The 23,173-nt window shown below is 40.7% G+C and overlaps 1 protein-coding gene across 2 annotated transcripts; it reads left to right on the forward strand.

The window, feature by feature from the left end:
• Positions 1-5,750: 5,750 nt before the first annotated feature.
• LOC109239049 lies at positions 5,751-10,160 on the forward strand. 2 transcript variants are annotated; one of them, XM_019405554.1, is made up of 6 exons: positions 5,751-6,003; positions 6,263-6,368; positions 7,091-7,135; positions 7,831-7,939; positions 9,150-9,180; positions 9,242-9,386. In XM_019405554.1, exons 1-6 carry the CDS (start codon positions 5,953-5,955, stop codon positions 9,290-9,292), a joined length of 393 nt encoding a protein of 130 aa, XP_019261099.1. In that variant the 5' UTR covers positions 5,751-5,952; the 3' UTR covers positions 9,293-9,386. The 2 variants fall into 2 exon arrangements, with proteins under 2 accessions (XP_019261099.1, XP_019261098.1); XM_019405553.1 differs by adding an exon at positions 9,740-10,160 and having other exon boundaries at positions 5,760-6,003; positions 9,150-9,393.
• The last annotated feature ends 13,013 nt before the right edge of the window (positions 10,161-23,173 follow it).

Consider the following 23,173-nt stretch of genomic DNA (forward strand, 5'->3'; position numbering starts at 1 on the left):
GCTGGCTGCCTTTTCTTCCATTTTTTACCAGTAATACCCTGCTCTAATTAGACTTTTACCAAGGATCTTCCTCCTACGTGATTTCCATAATGTCTTTCATGTACTTCTCTCATCACATACTCTGTTTGATAAGGTCCGAGACACATTGCTAAAGGACCACCGAATATTTTCGATATAAATTGCCTCGATCCAAACAATAACGGGCAGCTTTTCGTTGAAGTGCCTGAGCCTTTTTCTTATCTTCAGGTAGAATTCCGTATTGCAAAAAATTAACAATATCGTTTCTCCAATCCCAGGTTAGATTAATGAAATTTACCTTATTTTTATCTTGATCGAGTGCCAAATGAAACAAATGTATTACGGAAGCATTTTCTTCATTTGTTACTTCTGCAGCGGATGCAAGATTAGGCAACTCGTCTGCTTCGACATTTCTTCCCTAGGTATCTGCACGATTTTCCAAGTTTGGAATTGCCTCATCAAATCTCGTGCCTTTTTCAAATATTGTTGCATCCTCGCCTCTCTAGCTATATGAGTTCCCTGCATTCGATTAACTATGAGCTGCGAGTCGCTTTTGATTGTAACCTGCTCTATTCCGAGCTCTCGTGCCAATTCTAAACCTGCAATCACAGCTTCATATTCTGCTTCATTATTAGTAATAGGATGGCATTTTATGGATTGCCTTATAGTTTCTCCTGAAGGTGGGATTAGAACAATGCCTAAACCCGCTCCTTTAACATTCAATGAGCCATCGGTAAATAGGGTCCAAGTACCTGGATTAGATCCGTTAAATACCTGCAGCTTTTTTTCTGCTTCTATTACCATCCCTGGGCTAAAGTCTACCACGAAATCTGCTAAAACCTATGATTTTATCGCAGTTCTAGGTTGATATGTGATGTCATATTCACTTAGTTCTATGGCCCACTTGGCTAACCTACCTGATAACTCTTGCTTATGCAATATATTTCGTAAGGGGTAGGCGGTCACTACAGAGATAGGGTGACATTGAAAGTAAGACCTTAATTTTCTAGAAGCCATTATTAGTGCTAAAGCAAGTTTTTCTAAATGAGGACATTGAGTTTCAGCATCTAATAAGGACTTACCGACATAATAAATTGGAGATTGCTTACCTTTATCTTCTCGAACTAACACTGCACTTACCGCCATTTTTGACACAGCGAGATAGATGAGCAGCTTTTCACCGTCCTTTGGTTTAGCCAGCAACGGTGGGTTTGACAAGTATGTCTTTAAATTTTTGAGCGCTTGTTGGCATTCTTCAGTCCACTCAAATTGGCTTTGCTTTTTCAATACTGAGAAGAACTTAAAGCTTTTCTCCGAAGATTTAGAAATAAATCTTCCCAATGCTGCTATCCTACCTGTCAACCTCTGCACTTCTTTTTTGCTCGTGAGTATATCTGGTATTTCTTCAATAGCTTTAATCTGCGCTATATTTACTTCAATTCCTCGGTTAGAAACAAGGAAACCTAAGAAATTACCTGATGACACGCCAAATGCACACTTTTCGGGATTTAGCTTCATGTTAAATTTGCGGAGAATCTGAAATATATCTGACTAATGTTGGATGTGATCCCCCGCATGTGTTTACTTGACTAACATGTCATCGATGTAGACTTCCATGATTTTTCCCAGGTACTCCTGGAACATCTTCGTTACTAACCTCTGGTGTGGCTCCAGCATTCTTTAAACCGAAATGCATGACTTTATAACAGTAAGTCCCCCTTTCTGTAATAAAGGAAGTTTTTTCCTCGTCTAAAGGATCCATTTTTATCTGATTATATCCAGAATAAGCATCTAAAAAACTTAACAATTCATCTCTTGCAGTAGCATCAATAAATTGATCTATGTGCGGTAAAGGAAAAGAATCTTTAGGGCAAGCTTTATTTAAATCGGTATAGTCTATACAAATTCGCCACTTACCATTCTTTTTGGGCACCACTACAGTATTAGCTGGCCAATTAGGATATTTTACCTCTCGGATAGACCCAATTTTTAAAAGCTTTTGTACCTCATACTGAATCACCTGGTTTGAAGGATCCTTGCTTCTTTTTCTTTTGTTTGACAGGTGGGTGTGTTGAATTTTCATTCAGCTTATGGGTCATTACCTCCGGGGGTATGCCTATCATATCTAAATACGACCAAGCAAAGCAATCTGCGTTAGCTTTTAAGAATTCAATTAACTTACTTTTCAACTCTGGGCTCAAATTGGTTCCGATATAAACTTTTCTGTCTGGCCAATGTATAAACATCACCACGGCTTCGAGTTCCTCGATTATCATTTGGATGTTTTCATTTTCTTCTGGCTCTTGAATAGTACCTGGCCTTGAGTCTACATCCGTTTCCATTTTCAGTTGAGGTTTGCGTTGCTAAACCCTCAATCGAATTCTGTAATTGCTATTTTTCATCTGTAACGTCATTTTGTATACTTGAATCTGCCACTAAATTGATACTTCTAGAAGCTTGTTGATCTCCACGGATTTGCCTAATTCCCCATTGAGAAGGGAACTTAATAACCTGATGTAAAGTAGATGGAACAACATCCATCTCATGAATCCAAGGCCTGTCAAGGAACATATTGTACGCCATGTCCATATTTATTACTTGAAATTTTGTATCTTTGATCAATCCTTCTGCGAATGTGGTGAGTATTATCTCCCCTTTTGTGAAAACGCTTGAATTATCAAATCCCGATAAGGTACGTGCTCTGGTACCAATTTGTCATCAGCTTGCATCTCGTTTACCACTCTTCAAAGAATGATATTCACAGAGCTACCTAGATCAATCAAAACTCGTTTCACATTAGTATCATGTACAAGTAAAGATATTACCAGTGCATCATTATGTGGGATCAACACGCCATCTGCATCTGCATCATCAAATATTATACTGTCTTCTTCCAAAACATGGCGAACTCGCTTCCCGTGGGTGACTGTGATTTTTGATACCTTTTTTGCAGCCGTATATGTAACACCATTGACCTCCCCTCCTCCGCTTATGACATTAACCGTTCTCTTTGGTGACGGAGGTTTTGGGGGATCCTGTCTATTCTTCATGTATGCTTGCTTACCTTTCTCACTGAACAGATCGGTTAAGTAGCCTTCTTTTAATAAGTGCTCTACTTCACCTTGTAGCAATCTGCAATCTGTTGTTTTATGACCGTGCTCATTATGAAACTCGCACCAGAAATCTGGGTTTCTTCTGTTGGGGTTCGATATCATTTCTTTTGGCTACCGCACCATATCTCCCATGCTTCTTAAAACAGCCACCAATTCGGATGTGCTAACATTGAAACTGTAACCGCCAATCTTTGCTTTTGAACTTCTGTCGTTGTCGCGCGTATCTCGTGAGTCTCGCTCCTTTCCAAACTTGGATGATGAACCCGAATCTCTGTGCCTAGATCTGGAATCGTACCTCGGGTTCTCCTGTTTTGAATGCGAATCCCTTCCTGCTGGTCCCATGTAAGGTTCTTACATGTTCTTACCGGACCTTTTTTCAGTTTCTGGTCGCCTCAAGCTTACTCTTTCACCCCCCCTCCTCCCCGTGACTGAATGATAGTATCTTCTTCTATCCGCAGCTTCGTGCTACACCTGTTATAAACATCATTCCAAGTTGTTGTAGGGAATTCTCGTAAGCTTTCATTGAGTCTCCTCGTGGCTTCTGATCTTTTTTCATTTAAATTTCTTGCAAATTCCATAGCCGCCCAATTGTCAGGTACGCGTGGTAACATCATTCTTTCATGTTGGAATCTATCCACGAATTCCCTGAGTAGCTCCGCATCTCCTTGTTTTATTTTGAAGATTTCTTCCATCCTCTTTTCAACTTTTTGAGCTCCCGAGTGTGCTTTTATAAATGAATCTGCAAGCTCAGCAAAAGAATCAATAGAGTTCAAGGTAAAAGAGAATACCATGTCAGTGCTCCCTTTGTAAGTGTTTCACCGAATTTTTTGACCAGCACTGATTCAATTTCTTGCTTAGTCAAATCATTGCCTTTCAGCCAGTTGTAAATGCGGTTACATGATCTCGTGGATCGTTTGTCCCATCATACTTCGGGATATCGGGCATCTTAAACTTTTTTTTTTTGGAATAGGCAAAGGAGCGGCACTTGGCTTCCAGGGTTATTGAGAATATTTATCCATATCCACTCCTTTGATTATAGGTGAAACACCGGGTATCTGCTCTATGCGATCGTTCTGCTCCTTGAGCTGTCTTTGCAGAGTTAGTACTAAACTTTGTAAATCAGAATTAACTGGGATACCTGACCCTCCATCGCGAGATTCGCTAGGAGTTCCTCTGCTGTCCGAATTAGCGAGTCTTGAACGTGGATTCTCTATGGTTGCGGTGTTGTTTGGAGGCGGAGTTGGTGGTACAATTGGTAATCCGCTAACGAAAGCTTGAAGAGCATTGTTCACATGTTCTGCAATTAATTGCTTCAATGTGTCATCAACATTTTGATCATCCCTTTGTTGATCATTCACATGTGATGTTGATCTGTTAGGTGAGTTGTCTCGGGAGTGTCGAGGAGAATTTCAAGGTGAAGGGACTAGGGTGGCATTCTCTTGTTGATTCTGTTGGTTCAGCTTGTCTTGCTGGTTTTGTTGGTTTTGTAGATTTTGTTGGTTGTTGTCGTTAGCGTTTGACATGATTTTTTGACAAAAAAATGAATTTGGAATGCGAAAAGATTATCAGATTCCTGGCAACGGAACCAATTTGTTTAACCAAAAAATAGAAATTTCGGTCAAAGTCTATTTTTTTAAATACTCGGGGTTACTGATAATCAAGTAAATCGATATTCTTGCAGTGAAATAGGAAATCAGAATAGCAAAGTAATAGTAGAAAGCAGAAGTAAATAATTGTATTCCAATAATAATTAGAACGTCCCCTTACAAATGACATTTCTTTTCCTCATATAGTCATCTCTAAGTACAACGTCTTTTTTCTATTATGATCGAGTCATTATGAGCATTAATGATATTAATGAAACGCTATAACTGGTAATCGTAACTATTTCGTGAAGATTCTGTAACTTTTGCAATCATTCATGCTCATTAATTGAAAACCAATGAATCTGTCCTTTTTATTGTCTTGGTTCATTCCACCGGTGCCTCTTCAAATCGCTAAAGAGACTCGAGCTACCGTTTCTTCTTGTCTCTTAGATGTTTTGCTCGTACTTATTAAGGCTCACGTCTTTTTTAATACTCTTCTCCAGGTGTCCCTTTTCTAGTTATCCACATGTCTTGCCATGTCAGTCACAAAAATAATTCCACGTGTAATATTTATTTTCCCCAATACATTTATTTTGTTTGTTATTATCAATATCGTCATCAAATTATTCTTTTTCACATATAGTGCGTTTACTATAAAATTAAAGTATTTATCTTAATAGCCTTTCTTTTTAAGTAACCTCTATCACATTTCAAACAGAAGAATAAATTACTATTTTTATAATAATAATAATTGTACAATCCATGCAATATTAAATAAGATAAATTCGGGACCTTTAATTTGAGTCCTAAAGCAATTGCTTTAGTGACCTTCCTTGGAGCCAACACTTGTTTGACTTTTGGATCATTCACATTTTTTCCGATAGCAAATTATCTCGTATTTGTCCTTGTCATCAAAGGAGCTCTTACGTAAAATAGGTGAAGTGTATGTAGTCAAATTGAAAATATTCAAATTTTCTCAACTTTATCTGGCTTAAAATTATCATCAGGATAAAATTCCGTAGGGATTAAGGACAAAAAAGAAACTTTTATCTTAATTTAAATTTACGGAAAAGGTCCAAACTGTCCTTGTATTATACAAATAGAATAATTTTACCCTCCTTTTTCCTTCTTAATTTCCTATAGGAAAATAGTGTTAGTTGTTGATCACCGGACTCTTGCTCAGAAACCGTCTATATGCAAAAGGATCTATGATTGATTCGGGGCACAGCTGAATAATGGCGGCCGAAGCTCTTTTGGACCTGCAAGAAATTCTCACCTCCAGAAAGGTACATTCTCACTACTTTCAAATGGGCTTTCTTCTTCTTGGCCCTAAATTCCCACTTCTTTTTGTAGCTGTACATTTGATCATTTTTTCTTCCATCTGTTTAGTTAGTAGTAATTTACTATGCTCTTATTCTATTTTTCTCTTTCAATTTTTGGAATTTTTATTTAAGTTAATCAGGATGTATTATCTTTTTAAATTTATTGCGTTTTGATTTTTATTTGCTGGTGTATTTAGCTTTGTGTAATGATATATATTTGTAGGAGCCTCTGACAAGAGAAGAAGCTAAACTACTTAATTCATTACAACAAGATGCTGTGAGAAATTTTGGAATTGGTGCCACCGGCGCTTCTATTGCCACTTGGTTTGGTACATTTCCTCACAGACTTATATTACATTGTCAATATGATGGTCTTTGACCGGATAATAGTGTTTTAGTCAAATTTAGTTTCATAGAGAAAATATAACATTAAATTTTATAATTGAACAGCTAAATGAATTTTGAATGCTATTAGAGGAGTTTTGTCAAACATTTGGGACGTGCCAAAATAAAATGACATCATACAAAATGGGATGAAAGGAGTAATATGGGAGTTTCACTGAAGCTTTTCTTTGAATTTTGTTTTGAAGGAGAAGGTTCCCTCTTCTACTTGTCATGCTTCCTGAAATTATTTATTAGAAGCTGAGATCATCAGGTGCATACTATGAGTAGGAAGTGGAATTAATGCAATAGATTTGAAAGTATCGAACTGCTCTTGTTTGAAAAGATGTGAAGCACATTGAAAACGGTAATTTTGTCTTATTAAATAATAGAAAGATTTAGCAGCAATATGTAAAATACCCTTGTAGAAAGATCATTCTAGAATAAACGGGCAATGGTTAGAAGAGGTGCTCCAGCGGCTAGAAGAAATAAGGTTGCTAGATAGACCAGAAACCGGCCATATCAAACATGCGTCTAGGTGTTGCTCTGTACTGCATCCATTCTGCTTGCATAAAAATTATATATTCTCTTTCTTGTTTTCTTTTTTCTTGTTTGCTAAGCTATTTAGTTGAACATCTAATAAAGTTCTCTCAATCTGTTTCTTTTGCAGTGACCAGAAGGCTGAATAACCTAATGCGCATTAACCTGACAGCAGGTAAGGTCAAACTGCAATTTCATTGTAAATCTTTTTTGAAATTGACTGGGATTATTATTCATGTTTTACCTTTTCCACCTATATATTAGTCACCCTTGATTCCCTACTGGTTTCTGTCCACGTAATTTGTGGATCTGGTCGATAGTGATGTATTTTAGGGTGCCTTTCGACAACTCGAGTTCAAGTTCACAGTAAGTTTGTTTTTAAACATTTAAGATAAGGGAGTAAAACTGAAGAGAGTCAATGTCAAGTGCCTAGGTATTAAGAAGGTCATTTTAATTTCTCTGTGGCCTCAGATTATCTTGTTGTTTGAACGAAGGATGTTGATAAAATTATACAGTAAATTGTATGATGACAAATTTAAATTGACAGTTTCATATTTGCCCTTTTCTCGAAAGTTGTTAATTATTGGATTTTAATGGTGAAAAAGCTATTTTGGTGTTTCAAGCTAATATGCACGTGCCTGTCACGTGCTCACTTGCTTGATATTCAGTAAGTCACTGCTGTTTAGGAGACTTGTAATCTCTCTTCAGCTGCATATTACCATTCTTGTTATGATGCACAATGTTCAAAATACTCATATGGAGCTCAAAGTTTTATAGAAGAAATATCACATTTATACCAAAATAGAGAACATTTTGGTTTTACTTTTGATAACTCTATTACTTTAGTCTTTTGAACTTTCCTCCTTCCAGGTGTTGGTTTCTTTTATGGTGTCAGAAGAGTTGGCAAGTTTTTGGATTCAAGAGCTGAACAAATTCTCTCTCAGCATGGGACTCGTCTGCAGAGCGAGTTGGCAGAAATGTAGGTCATTAACCACATTAAACTTTTTGATTTGTGCAAAATACTTTAGTTGAGTTGTTACTCCTTAGAGTTAAGGTGCTACCCAGGCACATGTACACATGAACTTAGCCTGAAGAAACATAACCTTGGGCTCTTGTATTCTCGTACTCCATCTTATATTAATTGTTCTACTTCCCTCTTTTTATTATAAAAGATTTGGGAACTTGTCCAAACTGAAAATATACCATTCATTATTTAATTTCCTTTAATATATTATTCTTAAGAAGATAATAAATGACCCACCTTTTGCACAAAAAATTTCTTCAATGAGTTTATCCTACTCCCAGTTTTGGACCCAATTCTAGTTTACTGCACAAAGTTCAACCCTTCTCTGATTGTGCAACAAAGTATGACACCTAAGTTACGCTGAGGTTGTTGAAAGAATTTGCAAGAAAAGTAATGCTTTTCTTTTGGATATAGGTTCTATTCCATGTTCAATAATTTATGAATTAGTTCTATCAAAACACTAGTGTTTTTTGTTCAGTATACATGTTAGGTTGTAACTTCAGAAGAAAAACCATTTGTTTCCTTACTTTCTGCAATGCATCAGACTGAGAATCTCTCCTCTTGATTTTTGTTCAACTTGCACGAACTCAAGAGTAGACAATTGTTAACTTGAAACCTGTTTGCTATCATTGAGGGAATACGTCTTGATGATAATTAAAGGGAAAAAAAAATAGAAGGAAAGAGGTTGTGGGGGTTGCTCAACAATTGTTAAATTGAAGATAGATTATATAATTATTTTGGAATGATTTGGGCCCGATTTGAGCAGAATTTAACAGAGAATTCATATAATTGTTACAGCTTGATTGTCAATGAGGAATAATTAATTGACTGACTAATTGTTGGGGGTTCTGTCCTACACTTTGCATGCTTTTGACTGGTGGACAGTGTAAGAGAGACCTAGCAAATTCAGGGAAACTACTGATATCATCATAACAAAGACAAGTTTCATCATAGTTTTGTCGTTCTGGAAAAAAAGATTCACTTCTAGAAGGATATACTCGAGCTGTGGAAAGGTTGTATAAACATTCTTTCAAAAGAACTCCTTAGTACTAACATTGTTTTTACTTGATCCTTTTGCTTCCTTTGCTAAAGTGTTAATGTGGTAATTTTTTCTGTTTTCTTCCCCAACATTAACTACGTACTGATGTATATTTTTACATGATAGAATGTTGAAGAAGTATCAGCAACATCCGCAGGTATTGCAACGCATCTCCAAATATTTTTTCTGTGAAAATGTTTATGACGATGATTCAACAGACCGGCCAAAACCAAGGTGGCGCTTTCGGAATCTCTACAAGGAAGATTTAGCCTCAGCTCATATGAAAGGTGATGACGACTCTTACAGTAAGAAAATCAATTCAGAGAAAACTGATCTGAGGAAGACTGATATACAGCGCAAGCAAATTAATGTGAGTATGCAACTCTGCCTTCAAATAAATTTGAATAAGAATTAGAAAACACTGGGGATGTGGGAAATCTGTTATACAAGGATGTACTCGCTATGCCAAGATGATCAAATTTCATTCCCACGACCGTACAAATTAGTAAAAAGTATAGTATAGTGATAATATATACTATCATGTAATCGTGCAAGCTGCCCACTCCATAGCACTGTGTAGTGTTCACTGGGGCTTCTTTTGCCTAAATGAGAAGGGAGGAAGCAAAATCCTTTCGTTCAGTCCTTGCTGTGTTATAGCTGAACATGCAACTTTCTTAAAGTTATATATTAACTAGACTGTTTGCTTATAAATGTAGACAAGTGCAGCGGCTGTTGTTCTTGAGGCGATTGAAGACCCATTTGACTGCATATTCGGGCCTCCAAAAAGTGTTGAAAATACTCATCGCCCTGATGCATTTAGCACACCACCTAGAAGGCGTAGCCATAACCAGAAAAGGTCTCGTCGCAGGCATAGGATGCGTCACAAGGAGAACATGGATCTTTGACCTTTATTTGAAGTAGCTCTCACAGATGACCCCGCACGTAGTAAATTTACTAGCTATTTCAAAAAATATTACTACTATTCAGGTGCCTTCCTTTGATGTTGCTCTCTCCTTGAGACATACAATCTTACATCTCTAGATGGAACTGACGTTACCTCCAAGCTGCTTGTATAAATTGTTGGAAAATAGGAAGAACACAGCTTAGCCTCACGTTTGAATGCTTGACGAAAAGCGATATTTGCTCTCCCGCCGATGCTAAATTACTATGGGATTATGACAAAGCGTTTGAATTTCTACACTAAGCAAATAGTAGAGAAATTCTATTAGGAAACTAAGAACTAGAGCTTGATCTGTTGAATGTGGAAGAAAGAGTTTGGAGTAACATGCAAGAGAAGGAAAAGTTGTTGTAAATTGAAAGTACAAGAGAGGGAGGGGAAGGGGGGGGGGGTGAATTGCTTATTTCTAAAATTAATTATTATAAGTTGACTAGTTTTCAATTAGTCGATTCGATGTAATAGCGAGATATTAAGAAGTGCAGAATTAAAATGCAGAAGTAAAGTGCAGGAATTAAAGACACAGGAGTTTTTATATTGGTTCGGATTCAATGTGAATTCTAGTCCAATCCCCTTGGGTAGCAAGGGAGTTTTCAGTGTTTGAGTTTCTTGAGTACAAAGTGAATGGTGTAGTTTACACCAACAGCTCAGTTTCTATGTCACTCGTCTTTTCTTGATACAATGCCTCACCAGTATTTTTCTCTCTTTCTTCTCTAACTTGTTACACAGTAGATCTAGAAGAGCTACAATGTTTGTTTGAAGTAGAACAAAGAGAGGGTAATTGGTACGATCAAAGTATGTGTCTCTAAGACCTAAGGTTGCGTATAAATAAATTGTAGGAGACCGTTACTGAAGAGATTTCCCGACCCAAGAGATTTGATCCTTGGAAAGAAATTGATATTTTCCAAGAATAAGGTTAATTCCCGTTACTCTTCCTTGATGTGTGTACTTTGACAACTTTCCATCTTTAAGTCTTGATAGCACCGGATTTGCTCCTTAAATCTGGGTCCTTCCATCTTCAATGCTTCTTTTTCTTTTTAACTCTTCAAGCAATCTCCGATTGATTTTCTTGCCGGATTCTCAGTGCTTCTTTTCCTTTCGAATGCTTCAATCAATCTTTGATTGATTTCTCCCTTCAGCTTTGATTGTTTCTCTTTATGCACTTCGATCTTGATTGATTACCTTGAGTCCCTACACCAAAAGTAATTACATTATTTTTAATCATTAAAACTAAAACCTAACATAAATAACGTTCAGGATGAAGTTAAATTCAAAAAACAATGCTACTTGTAGTTTTATATAGGCAAAAGTAGTTACTAATAATGAAGCGATACATCCTTTCATTTAAATATATATATATATATATATATATATATATATATATATATATATATATATATATATAATGGCTTCATCTGCTTATTAATAATTCGGGCGTGATGTATTTATCAATTGCAGCATAAGATGATATTTTCGGTAGACCTTCGGTTCAAGAAAAGATAAAAAAAAATATTAATAACAACAAGCAGTAACACCGACAATCCACTATCTCTATGACAGATCACGTATGTCAATTCACTATCTCTATGATGTCCTGTTGTGTATAATTTCAAATGGCAATGTCAAACCTTGTAATGAAGTAAAATATACCACAAGTCCAGATCTTTCTCTTTCTCTTTCCCTTTGTCTTAACTTTATTTAAAATTTTGCTCTAGCGAGCAGTATACCGAGGCTTATGATGAAAGTTCTTAATGAATTGATATGTCGTGCAAGAATAGACGGGATGCAGTAGTATATATGCTACGATAGCCAAATTAGTAATTCTCGATACAGTAAATAAAAGCTTGATCCCTGAGATATTCTCAACTCTCAAGCAAGAATTGGTCAAATAACGATTTTAATAAAGCTATCTGAAAACGATATTCAGAACCAACCAATTTAATCTGAAAGGCATATCACAAAACGGACTTACAATTGAAATAACATTTCACAAAGAGTGTTGAAGACATAATTTAAGTGAAGAAAATTATGCCCTGTTTAATAACTTAAGCTTTTAGATAATATAGCCACACATTTCAATATGGTATCATATCAGGCAGAGGTGTTACGTGGTTGACCAATGGAAAAAAAATAGTATCGCACGTGAGGGGACGTTTTGGAGGTAGAAGTTAAGTAAATAAAAGTGTGCTCTTTGTAACAATTTAAGCTTTTGGATAAGAAGGTCTCACACTTTAATAAATTAAAAACTCACACATAATACATAGAAACAACATTTCAAAAGGCATCAGAAGACGAGAATTAAAACGTTATTTTAGAACAAACATATTCCATCCATTGTTTATTTTGCACTCCGTAGCAATCTTCACCATGGGGTTCCACTTGCACCATTATTCTGGTAATAGGTTCATTTTGCGAATAAGAGCACTAAATAAACTTATTGCTTCACCAGAAAGCAAATCAAGATATGCATCAAGTTTGTGGGTGTTTAGTTGAAAGATTTTTGCTTCAAACTTCTTTTCAATCAGTACCTCAGTTATGGCCCTTATGTGTGTATGGGTCGAAATCTAACCACACGAGGATCGGTGCAAAAAGGAATGGCGAGGGGTCGACTAAGCCGTGATTGTATCCATAAGTCACCATAACGACGAGTATCTTGGCCACGATCGAGGTCGAACCATCAGATAGCATGTATGGCGAAGTACATGTCGTGGCATTTAGGGGGGACGACCTAAAGTACAATTGGCAGATTAGGGTATTCTGGCTAAGGACCGTTGGATAAAGGGGAGTACTTATTATACATATAGGGGGAATAGATCAAGAAAGAGGGGTTTTCCTTTTCTCCTCCATNTATATATATATATATATATATATATACTAGGTAAGAGAACAAGAATAGGGGTCTCCTTTTGTTTCATCTAAAAAACACAGAAGAACGGTAGAAGGCTTCTGAGGAAAAACAAGAGAAGGTTTAGATCTTGGCTACTGATCTTTGTAATCATCATTACTGAATCAATAACGATAGATCCCGTAGCTGTCAATGGCATTCCTCCTTTTTCTTCTTTATTCTTGCATTATGGAACAATACGTCAAGAATATAAGTCCGTCATTTGCATTCGATACCTTTTATAATCTTAAAATGTTTATGAACTTAATTATATCCTATTTTCTTATTCAATATTCTTTGATCTAGAGTTAATTATCCTTGGCTAGGATTTACCCTCTATTTTCTCATTAATTCGTTTTATAGAAAGGTTTAGTACTTTTTTGGTAAAACAATTTGGCGCCGTCTGTGGGGATTTTCTAGCCAAAACTTAGTTCCCTCTAGATTTAAAGCCAGCCAGAGTTTCACTTCCTGGTTGTCATAGCCTCACCCTCTCAGTATAAACGCCAACTTGAGAATGTCGTAGGCAAGCTTTTGAAATAACCAAACCAATTAGGGTCAGATGTTTGCATGAAATCGAAATTATATCTGATATCTATACAAAACCCACATCTCGCTGTAGTGATGGGTTTGGTACATCGTATGAGCACTCAAAGTGTGATTACGGCCACTACGCACTCAGTACGTCCGCAATCCTATTTGCTATATTTACGTTATATACCAATCTGTACTTCCAACTCTTAGGAAGGGACGATAGCCTACTGTGTAGTTCTTTGAAATAACCGGCTTATCCTGCCTTATTTTTGTACCCGTATGCACCGAGTGTAATTTATGTACAGAGTATAACTTATGTTTCCCTTATTTTTGTGCACATCGGACAGGATCGGACCGGGACTCGAGCTCCAGATCCCGACGGGCAAAGCAAGTTCAGCCCATAAGAAGCCTAGAAGCGACTAACGGCGAAGCCAAACACGAGGCTACCAAATCTGAAACCGCCATTCGAGTACGGGATAAAACGAGTTGTCCTACAGCGCCCTTCTCCCCTCGCTGACTTATCAGGTCAAGGTAGTAGGCAATTTCGTTTGGGTTTAACTTGTTATTTTTCTTTTTTGGATTGGGATAGGAACATGAGCATTCTCACAGGTGCACGAACAAGGAACAAACGCAACCGAACATATCAAGAAAACGTTCCACACCATACCATCCCGCAGGCAACGATCGAGCAAAACCCTCCACACCGTACCATATTATAAATGACAGACAAACGATTCAGAACAAGCCAGCATTATTAAGAAAATCTCCATGACCTGGGACTAAGCGGTGAGCCTATGGAACATACAATCTCTCCGAAACAGGCAGAAGAACTCAAAACCTTGCATGTATATTCGCCATGACAATCCTACGCCCATTCAGCCGACTAAATATTACGAATCACGTCCGAACGTTGTTTGAATTAATCAAGTCCCAGGGTGCCCAGAAGCCCAAGCAATAAGTTCATCGCTCATCCCATCAACGGCCTCTCCAGGCCAAGCAATGAAGGGACTAGATAAACTGGGACTCCACCGACACATACACACTATGCAACAACGTATAATATTCTCCAATGAAAGCAAGAGTAAATAAATTGGGACTCATCCCGACGCACGCATGAACGATACAGCAAGGAGTAATATTCTCCAATTAAATCAAGGCCGCGTGCGACATTCTTACCACGCCACCTAACCAACACATCGCCAAACGGAAGTCTAAATTCAATCTCGCTCAAATTAAAAGTCAAGGTTCGGCCTCGTCGAACTCATAGCGGGTCATAATTCGACCTTGCTTGAATTTACACCCCCTACGACCCTTGGCCATCGCCAAGCAGAAGTCTAAATTCGATCTCGCTCTAATTAACAAGTCAAGGTTCGACCTCGTCGAACTCATAATGGGTCATAACTCGACCTCGCTCGAATTTACACCCCTACGACCCCTGGCCATCTCCAAGCGGAAGTCTAAATTTGATCTCGCTCGAATTAACAAGTCAAGGTTCGACCTCGTCGAACTCATAACGGGTGATAATTTGACCTCGCTCGAATTTACACCCCTACGGCCCCTGGCCATCACCAAGCGGAAGTCTATATTCGATCTCGCTCCAATTAACAAGTCAAGGTTTGACCTCGTCGAACTCATACCGGGTCATAATTCGACCTCGCTCGAATTTACACCCCTATGGCCCCCGGCCATCGCCAAGCGAAAGTAAAATTCGACCTTTCTCGAATATATAAGTCAAAACTGACTTCGCCCAAGTGGGCAAATCCGAATTCGACCTCGCTCGAATATACAAGTCAAAACTGACTTCGCCCAAGTTGGCAAGTCTGAATTTGACCTCGCTCGAATTAATAAGTCAAAACTGACTTCACCCAAGTTGGAAAGTCTGAATTCGACCTCGCTCGAACTTACAAGTCAAAACTGATTTCGCCCAAGTTGGCAAATCAGAATTCAACCTCGTTTGAATTTGCAAATCAAAAGTGACTTCGTTCGAACTAACAAGGTGAGATCCGATCTCGCTCGAATCAAGCAAACTAAATTCGACCTCATTCGAATTCCCAACTAAAAATCGGGGACTCATCACGGGGAAATCTGAAGATCTTTTTCAAAAAAAAAAGAGAGAGAAAAGGAAAGTCAAAAGATATGCAACCAAAGGCAAAACATCTGTCTTATTCAAAAGATGTACATATGCAATAGTTGTGCCTTACAAAAGGCCAAAAGCGGGCCTCCAAGAAAAATATAAAAACAAACAACAACAAAAGAACAAAAGAAAACTAAGTACAAAAGATGCAAAAAAACTTCACTCGACATCATCTCCACCGCCGTTCTCTCCAACATTGTAATCATCAGAAGGAAGCCCATCTTCAATCACAGCACCCTCACCGGCCTCCGGTATCGTAGGGTCATAACCGCAGGCAAGACAAGCCTCGCGTGCCTTCGCCCGAGCATCTTCAAAAGCGGCCTCAGGAACGCTCCCCACCTCCCACAAATCCTTGTATATATCTCATTGGGCGTCAGCATGGACCCATAGCTCGTACAAATGGTGGGGGACAGCAGCAGAGGCAGATTCTTGAGGCGGGGCCTGAGCCAACAGCTGCGCCTTCTCGGCCTTGAGAGCTGTAACTCGGTCTCCCAGGCTCGAAGCATCCCGATCACTTTCACTGATCCGCTCCTCGAGCCATGACTCCCTCAGTGTGGTTGTCGCCCTCTCGGCTTTCCGCTCAGACCTGAGGATGCGGATAGTGTCTTCCAGCGCCACCACCCTCGCCAAAGCCGCCACTCGAGCCCCCTCGGCTCTCTCCAACTCGCCCACCTTCTTTTCTAGCTCACCCACCTTCTCCGTCCATTCTGCACTTAGATTGCCGACTCTAGTAGCATTTTGCTCAAGCTCACCTTACAAAGACAGCACTTTCGCCTGAACATCCTCGCACTCCGCTGCAACCCCTTTGCCCACCTCGAGCTTTTCGTCTTTGGAACTAAGAATCTCCTCGAGCTCGCTGCATCTGCGGATAGACCGCATCAGATCCTCGTCTCTTTTCTCCAACTCCTCCCTAACGGATTGAGTATTACCACCCATCCTAAGTTGCGCACGCATCTCACGGCACCTGTTGCGATACCGGTGATACTTCGCGGCCATTTTCAAAAACACTTCGGCCCTCGTCTCAGCCCTACGAGCACTCTCGATCTCCAGCATGTAAGTCTCAAAAAAAGAGGGGAAGAATCAGCAAAAGCAAAATGTCACAAAAAATGAAAATAGCGAAAGGAAACTCACCCTCAAGGTTATCCCGGCCACACCGCGTGACAAAGCGGAATCATTGATCTCCCGAAGAGACTCGCTTTCGACGGCGGAGCACAGAAGGTCAAATTAGGGCACCAACTCCACCGTGTCCTCCAACAGGTTAAAATCCTATAGAATTTCGAGCGCACGAGAAGGACATTCCGCCCTCACATCGACCCTAGTAAAGCCTTCCTCGAACATCCTCATATCCTCAGGATCGATGTCTGAATCAGATTCGTAATCATCTACCACTACGCCCTTTAACCTCTCATTAGCCAAAGAGGGGGCGCGGCCCTGCCGAGACGATGATGGACTGCTCGGAACAATCACGGCGACCCCCGAACTCTGTCCCCCTGCCATAGTGGTTTCTTCCACGACCGAAATAGGCGTCGCCTCCACACCCAGGCCGGTATCACCGCCAGCTTCAGATACCGCCAAAGTAGGGTCGCCCCTCGAGGACTTCTCAACCAAAGACGCCCTCTCCAACAACCTCCGCCTCTTTGATAGTGCCTCTTCGCCACTGTTCTGAGAAGGTTTGTCCGTTGAATAGACTGTGGAAATTGGAGTGTCCGACCGAGGAGCAACCTCCAAACGAACAGGTTCAGTCGCGGACGCGGTCTGCCGAGCAACCAAACTTTGGATGCCCTCATCCACAGTTGCCCTTGGAACGAGCCGGGCAGAGGAAGTCAGCTGGCGGAAAGCAAGCGCAGGAGCCCTCGCCCTTCTAACTCCTCTCCGACCTGCCAATGAGAAGAGATTCGACCAAACAAAGATAAGGTAAAAGAAACTACGGAGCAAAGAACAAAGCAACAAAGACCACAACGAGCCGACTCACCAGCAGGAGGCTCACGCCCAAACCTCTCATGGGAAGGTGCCCATTTGCGAATCCCCATCGTATGGGGGAGAATCGTGCTCACCCACTCGCGAATATTAGCAACTAACGAAGCAGGTACTCTCTCGGCTACAAAAACAAAAACAAACACTCGACGAGGTCATTAAAGGGAGATGACCGACAACCATCTTAAGAAAAAATGCATAAAGTAAAAAGAAAGGAAGACATACGGGCGGAATTTCCACGTCTCAGGAAACCCCGTCGGGTTCGATACCACGTGCTCTGTTCGGACATAGAAGAAGTTCTCCCAAAAGCGGTGATTTGCCTTGTCATCCATCTTCACCACCAAACCATTGGCTCCTCGGTGACGCATGTGAATCACCGTACCCCTAATAAAATAGGGGCGGAAGAGGTGAAGCTAGTGTTGTAGAGAAATTCCTTGGTCGGCCAGCTCCGCATACTTGATGAGCATAAGGAAGAGTTTGTACACGTACGGAGAGAGTTGAGCCGGAGATACCTCATAGAAGCAGCAGAAGTCCACCACCAAGGAAGAAGGGGGAAGCGTGTATCCGATGACAAAGGGATACGCATAAAATGCGCAGTAGCCCGGACGGTGTATATGCACTATGTCCTGATCCACCGGAACCAGTTCAATGTGATCAGGGATCCCCCATTTGGCTTTGAACGCCGTGAGCGCCGCAGTATCCATCGTAGAAAAAACAGGTTTTGGCTCGTCCCCAACAGGGCTATTGAAGTCGGTCCTCGCCTTCCCTGGCCGAGGAACCACCTCATCTATCATCGAAAAACCCTCGTCCTCCACTATTTCCACTCCCTCTTCGAGTAGGGGTATATCATTTTCTGGCATTGGAGCATCAACGGCTCTATCAGGGTTGGAGGATGCACTATCCATCTTTTCTTTGATTAAGAGAATCGGGAATAGTAAAGGAAAAAAGTAAAGGCCACAAGAATTTTTAACAGAGAGGGAAATGTGAGAAACTAAAGGAGAAGAAGAAAAGCTGCGAAAATCTTTCTTGAGCGATTGGGAAGCACAACATTCAAATGAAAGATTTTCTCCTATTTATAGGGGTATAAGTACCCTGAGCGGGAAAGCCAAACGCTGCCATTTTGAAAATGGAAAGGGCACGGGAAACGAATCGATACATAGAAGTACGCCATAATGACACATGATGAGCTTTAATGACATTCTGAACTGACGTGACGGTCTGATGAATCTCCCAAAACATCACACCGCTACCTCGCCACGAGGTATTCTCCCATCTCCCAAGGTGCTCAGATTTCTCATAAGTTTTCTTATCGACGAAGTCTGCCCATCGAACTCGCCTAAAGACGATCTCAATAGGCGGAGGGACTAACTGTATGGGTCGAAATCTGACCACACCAGGATCGGCGCATAAAGGAATGGCGAGGGGTCGACTAAGCCGTGGTTGTATCCATAAGGCACCATAACGACGAGTATCTCGGCCAAGGCAGATGTCGAACCATCAGAAAGCCTGTATGGCGAAGTACATGTCGTGGCATTCAGGGGGGACGACCTTGTTACATCTCGCGTTTCTCGTACGTTAAAGTTTCATCTTCAGTTAATTGACATAGACTCGGGGATGTTATTATCTTGAGGTTAACGTATTTATGCTATCTATAACAAGCGATAAGTAAGTGCCATGAAGGATAAAGGGTAAACGAGTTAAAGAAAATGAGTTTCGTTGAAGGTTGTCGATTTGGGATAAAATACGGTCCGAGCTATAATACCCGATATTTATGGACTATTACCATACAAGGTACCATATGACCATGATGGTATGATGTCTAAAGTATATTAAAAATGAGTAGAATTTTCAGTAAATTGAGATAATTTTTAATTATGTGGGTAATTGGTTATTTATCAGATAACGGGACATTACCTAATTAACTAATAAGTTGGGATAAAGATTAAAAATCCCTCCCCCCCACCCTCACGTGGCATCAAGCCACTTCTTAAGCAAATGAATCTTAGTCATTTCTTATTAGGTGGCAACCTATTACATCAATTACAAGACACCTCAATTTTAAGACTTTCAAAATAAAACCATACTAAAATCAGATTCTAACCTCATTCCTAATATTTTCAATACCAAGACATTACAAATCAGAAGTGAACGTTAGCAACTCTTCTTGCAACCAATTCCTACAAAAATAATCCAACGAGAATTATTAGAGTCTTAGCAACGTAAAAATTTTGCGGTTCTAAAGGAGTACGATACAACCTTTTCCAAGAATATCATTGTAACGACTCGGCCGGACGTTTTAAGAATTAATGTCCCGTTCCCCTATTAACTGCATTCCGCATGTTTGTTTCTGCTATTGTGAGTTGTCGGGAGGATTCGTCTTGAGTTTTGGAGTGTTTTGGGACAGTTAGTCCCTAAATGAGAGCTTAAGCTTTAGAATTTGGACCGTAGTCGGAGCAGTGTGAAGACGGCCTCGGAATGGAATTCCATCGATTCCATTAGCTCCATTGGATGATTTCGGGCTTAGAGCGTGTTCGGATTGTGTTTTGGAAGTCCGTAGCTTAATTAGGCTTGAAATGCCGAAAGTCGAATTTTTGAAGTTTCCGATTCGATAGTGAGATTTTGATATCGGGGTCGGAATGGAATTCCGAAAGTTGGAGCAGGTCTGTCGTGTTATTTGGGACGTGTGTGCAAACATTCAGGTAATTCGGACGAGGTTTGATAGACTTCTTGATCAAAAGCGAAAATTGGAAGTTTTGGAATCCTTAGGCTTGAATCCGAGGGTGATTTGGTATTCCGGCGTTGTTTTGAGTATTCCGAGGATTGGTACAAGTTTGAATAGTGGTATATGAGTTGTTCGTATTTTTGGTTGAGGTCCCGCGAGCCTCGGGATGATTTCGGAAGGTTGACAGAAGAAATTGAGAGATTCGGAAGCAGCTTCAGCTGCTGAAGTTCTGTCATAACCGCACATGCGGTTTGGGGACCGCAGGTGCGTGATCACAGAAGCGATGGAGGAGCCGCAGATGCGGCCAGGCGCTTGGATACTAGAATCCGCAGGTGCAAGAGGTTGAGCGCACCTGCGAGACCGTAGGTGCGGTAAAAGAAGCGCAGGTGCGGCCCGGTGCTTTAAGTAGAATTTCGCAGATGCGCACCTGGGACCACAGGTGCGGAAACCCTGGGCCAGAACCTATATAAGGTTTTTGTCGCGATTTTAGCCTATTCATTCACCGTTTTTATCCGAGAATTGAGCTTTTTGGGAGGTTTCGAGAGAGAATTCTAGGGAGCTTCGAGGAGGTAAGGTTTTTGGAACCCAAACTCATTATTATGGTATTTTTTTACTGATTTGGCAAGAAATATATGGAAAATAAGGGTTAAATTTGGGGCTTTAGGGTTTGAAATTGGAGACTTGGAATTGGGGATTTGAGGGATTGTTTGTGGTCCGATTTCATGTATTTGGTATGTATGAACTCGTGAGAGTGTGAGGATACTAGTTTTGCAAATTTTATCCGATTCCGAGACGTATGCCCGGGGGACTTTTTGGGCGATTTTCCTAATTTTGCGTGTTAGCTTCGAATTAATTAGTTGAACTAGTTACTTGAAGTTATATTTACATTATGCAATTACTTTGAATAGATTTGGGCCATTTGGAGTCGGGTACTCGTGGCAAGAACGTGATATCGAGTTGATTGAGCTGGTTCGAGGTAAGTGGCTTGCCTAACCTTGTGTGGGGGAACTCCCCTTAGGATTTATATTGTTGATATATGAAATGCCTTGTACGTGAGGTGACGAGTGCGTACATGTGCTAATTGTTGAAAATCCTGTTTTCATTAAGTAACTATAACTGTGCTTTTCTTCCCTGTTTATACTAATTGCAATTTAAGCTTACTGTTAGCTTAGGAAAGCATGTCTAAGTGACTTACTTGCTTTACTTGCTCAAACTGCTTTATTTGAATTCTTTGCAGTATGCTAGGTTAGAAATACCTGTTTTTACCTTGGTATGAAATTGGATTGAAATGAATATTCTTCGTGTTGCTGTTGTGTGTTTAATTTGGGACTACGGGCGATATCCCGGTAGATCCCCCTGCACGTTTATATTGGAACTACGGGACTGCACCGGGTAGATTCCCCCAGTACTACGTATTTACATTTTGGGACTACGGATGGGTATTCTGGTAGATCCCCCGTGCACTATGAGTTGGACTACGGGATGACACCCGGGAGATCCACTGGATATATACATTTGGGGACTACAGGACGGTATCCTGGTAGATCCCCGATTGCTGGATATTTACATTTGGGGACTACAGGACAGTATCCTGGTAGACCCCCGGTTGCTATCTCTGTGTGGAGTTACATTCTTTCTGTGATTTTCTCGCCGTTGTATTTGTTGTTATTCTTATTATCCTGTGTTACTTCATACTGTTTCATTTCTTTATATATATATGTATATGACCGGTAGGGTCCTGGCCTTCCTTGTCACTACTCAACCGAGGTTAGGCTTGGCACTTACTGGGTACCGCCGTGGTGTACTCATGCCCTCTCCTGCACATATTTTTCGTGTACAGATCCAGGTCCATCGGCTCAGCCATACCGTTAGCGAGGCGAGGCGACCATTTAGAGACTTTGAGGTATATCTGCCACGTCCGCAGACCGAGGAGTCTCTCTCTATTCCCTCTGTTAGCTTTAGGTCTTGTGTACTTTCTATTGACTAGATATTCCGGAGTTAGAACTTTATGTAAACTTTCTCACCTTGTGATTTCATGAGATTCCGGGTTTTGGGAGTTGTTTCAGTTTTTGAGAACATGTATTGGTTTATGCCGAGCGTCATCTTAAACGTTTTATTCTTATTTATCTCAGTTTTCATTGTTTACGTATTTCGTTTCTTTTCCGCAAATTGTTACGCTTACCTAGTCGTAGAGACTTGGTGCCGTCACGATAGTTCACGGAGGGCGAACTTGGGTCGTGAAAAATTGGTATCAGAGCTCTAGGTTCATAGGAGTCATGAATCACAAGCCGGTTTATTAGAGTCCCATGGATCGGTACGGAGACGTATGTGCTTATCTACGAGAGGCTATGTAACTGTTAAGAAAAATTCCACCTCATTTGATTTCCTTGTCGTGCGAGAGTTTTGATATCAAAATTCTAAACTTCTATCTTCCATTCTCTCACAGATGGTGAGGACACGTGCTACCGGAGGTGACCAAACACCCGCGCCGCCTGCGAGAGCCGTCAGAGGTTGGGGCCGGGGTAGAGGCCGAGGACGCGCACGCGGTGCACCCAGAGCACCCACACGAGCTGCTATAGAGGAGCCACCAGCAGCTCCAGCCAGATCCCAGGCGCCTGATACGCCTACTGCTACTACTACTCCAGCTCTCCAGGAGACTCTTGCACAGTTTATGAGTATGTACACCACTCGAGCTCAGGCAGGGCTGCTTCCCCTTGCTACAGCCACATCCCAGGCCGGGGGAGGAGCCCATACTTCCGCCGCCCGCACTCCTGAGCAGCGAGTGCATGTTGAGCAGGTCCTAGAGATTATACCGGCACAACCTGTAGCCCCAGTTCAGCCCGAGGAGAGGGCAGTAGCTTCAGAGGAGGAGTAGAGGAGGCTTAATAGGTTTAAGAAGTATCAGCCTCCTACATTCAGTGGACTAGCATTAGATGATGCTCTGGGATTT

This window comes from Nicotiana attenuata, unplaced genomic scaffold, assembly GCF_001879085.1.
Source record: "Nicotiana attenuata strain UT unplaced genomic scaffold, NIATTr2, whole genome shotgun sequence".
Lineage (NCBI taxonomy): Eukaryota > Viridiplantae > Streptophyta > Magnoliopsida > Solanales > Solanaceae > Nicotiana > Nicotiana attenuata.

Bases quoted from the DNA above. Each gene is read 5' to 3' on its own strand.
- LOC109239049 (XM_019405553.1), top strand. From the start codon at position 5,953: ATGGCGGCCGAAGCTCTTTTGGACCTGCAAGAAATTCTCACCTCCAGA. The intron at 7,136-7,830 runs GTAAGGTCAAAC...TCCTCCTTCCAG, and splicing joins GCGCATTAACCTGACAGCAG to GTGTTGGTTTCTTTTATGGT. The intron at 9,394-9,739 runs GTGAGTATGCAA...TTATAAATGTAG, and splicing joins TACAGCGCAAGCAAATTAAT to ACAAGTGCAGCGGCTGTTGT.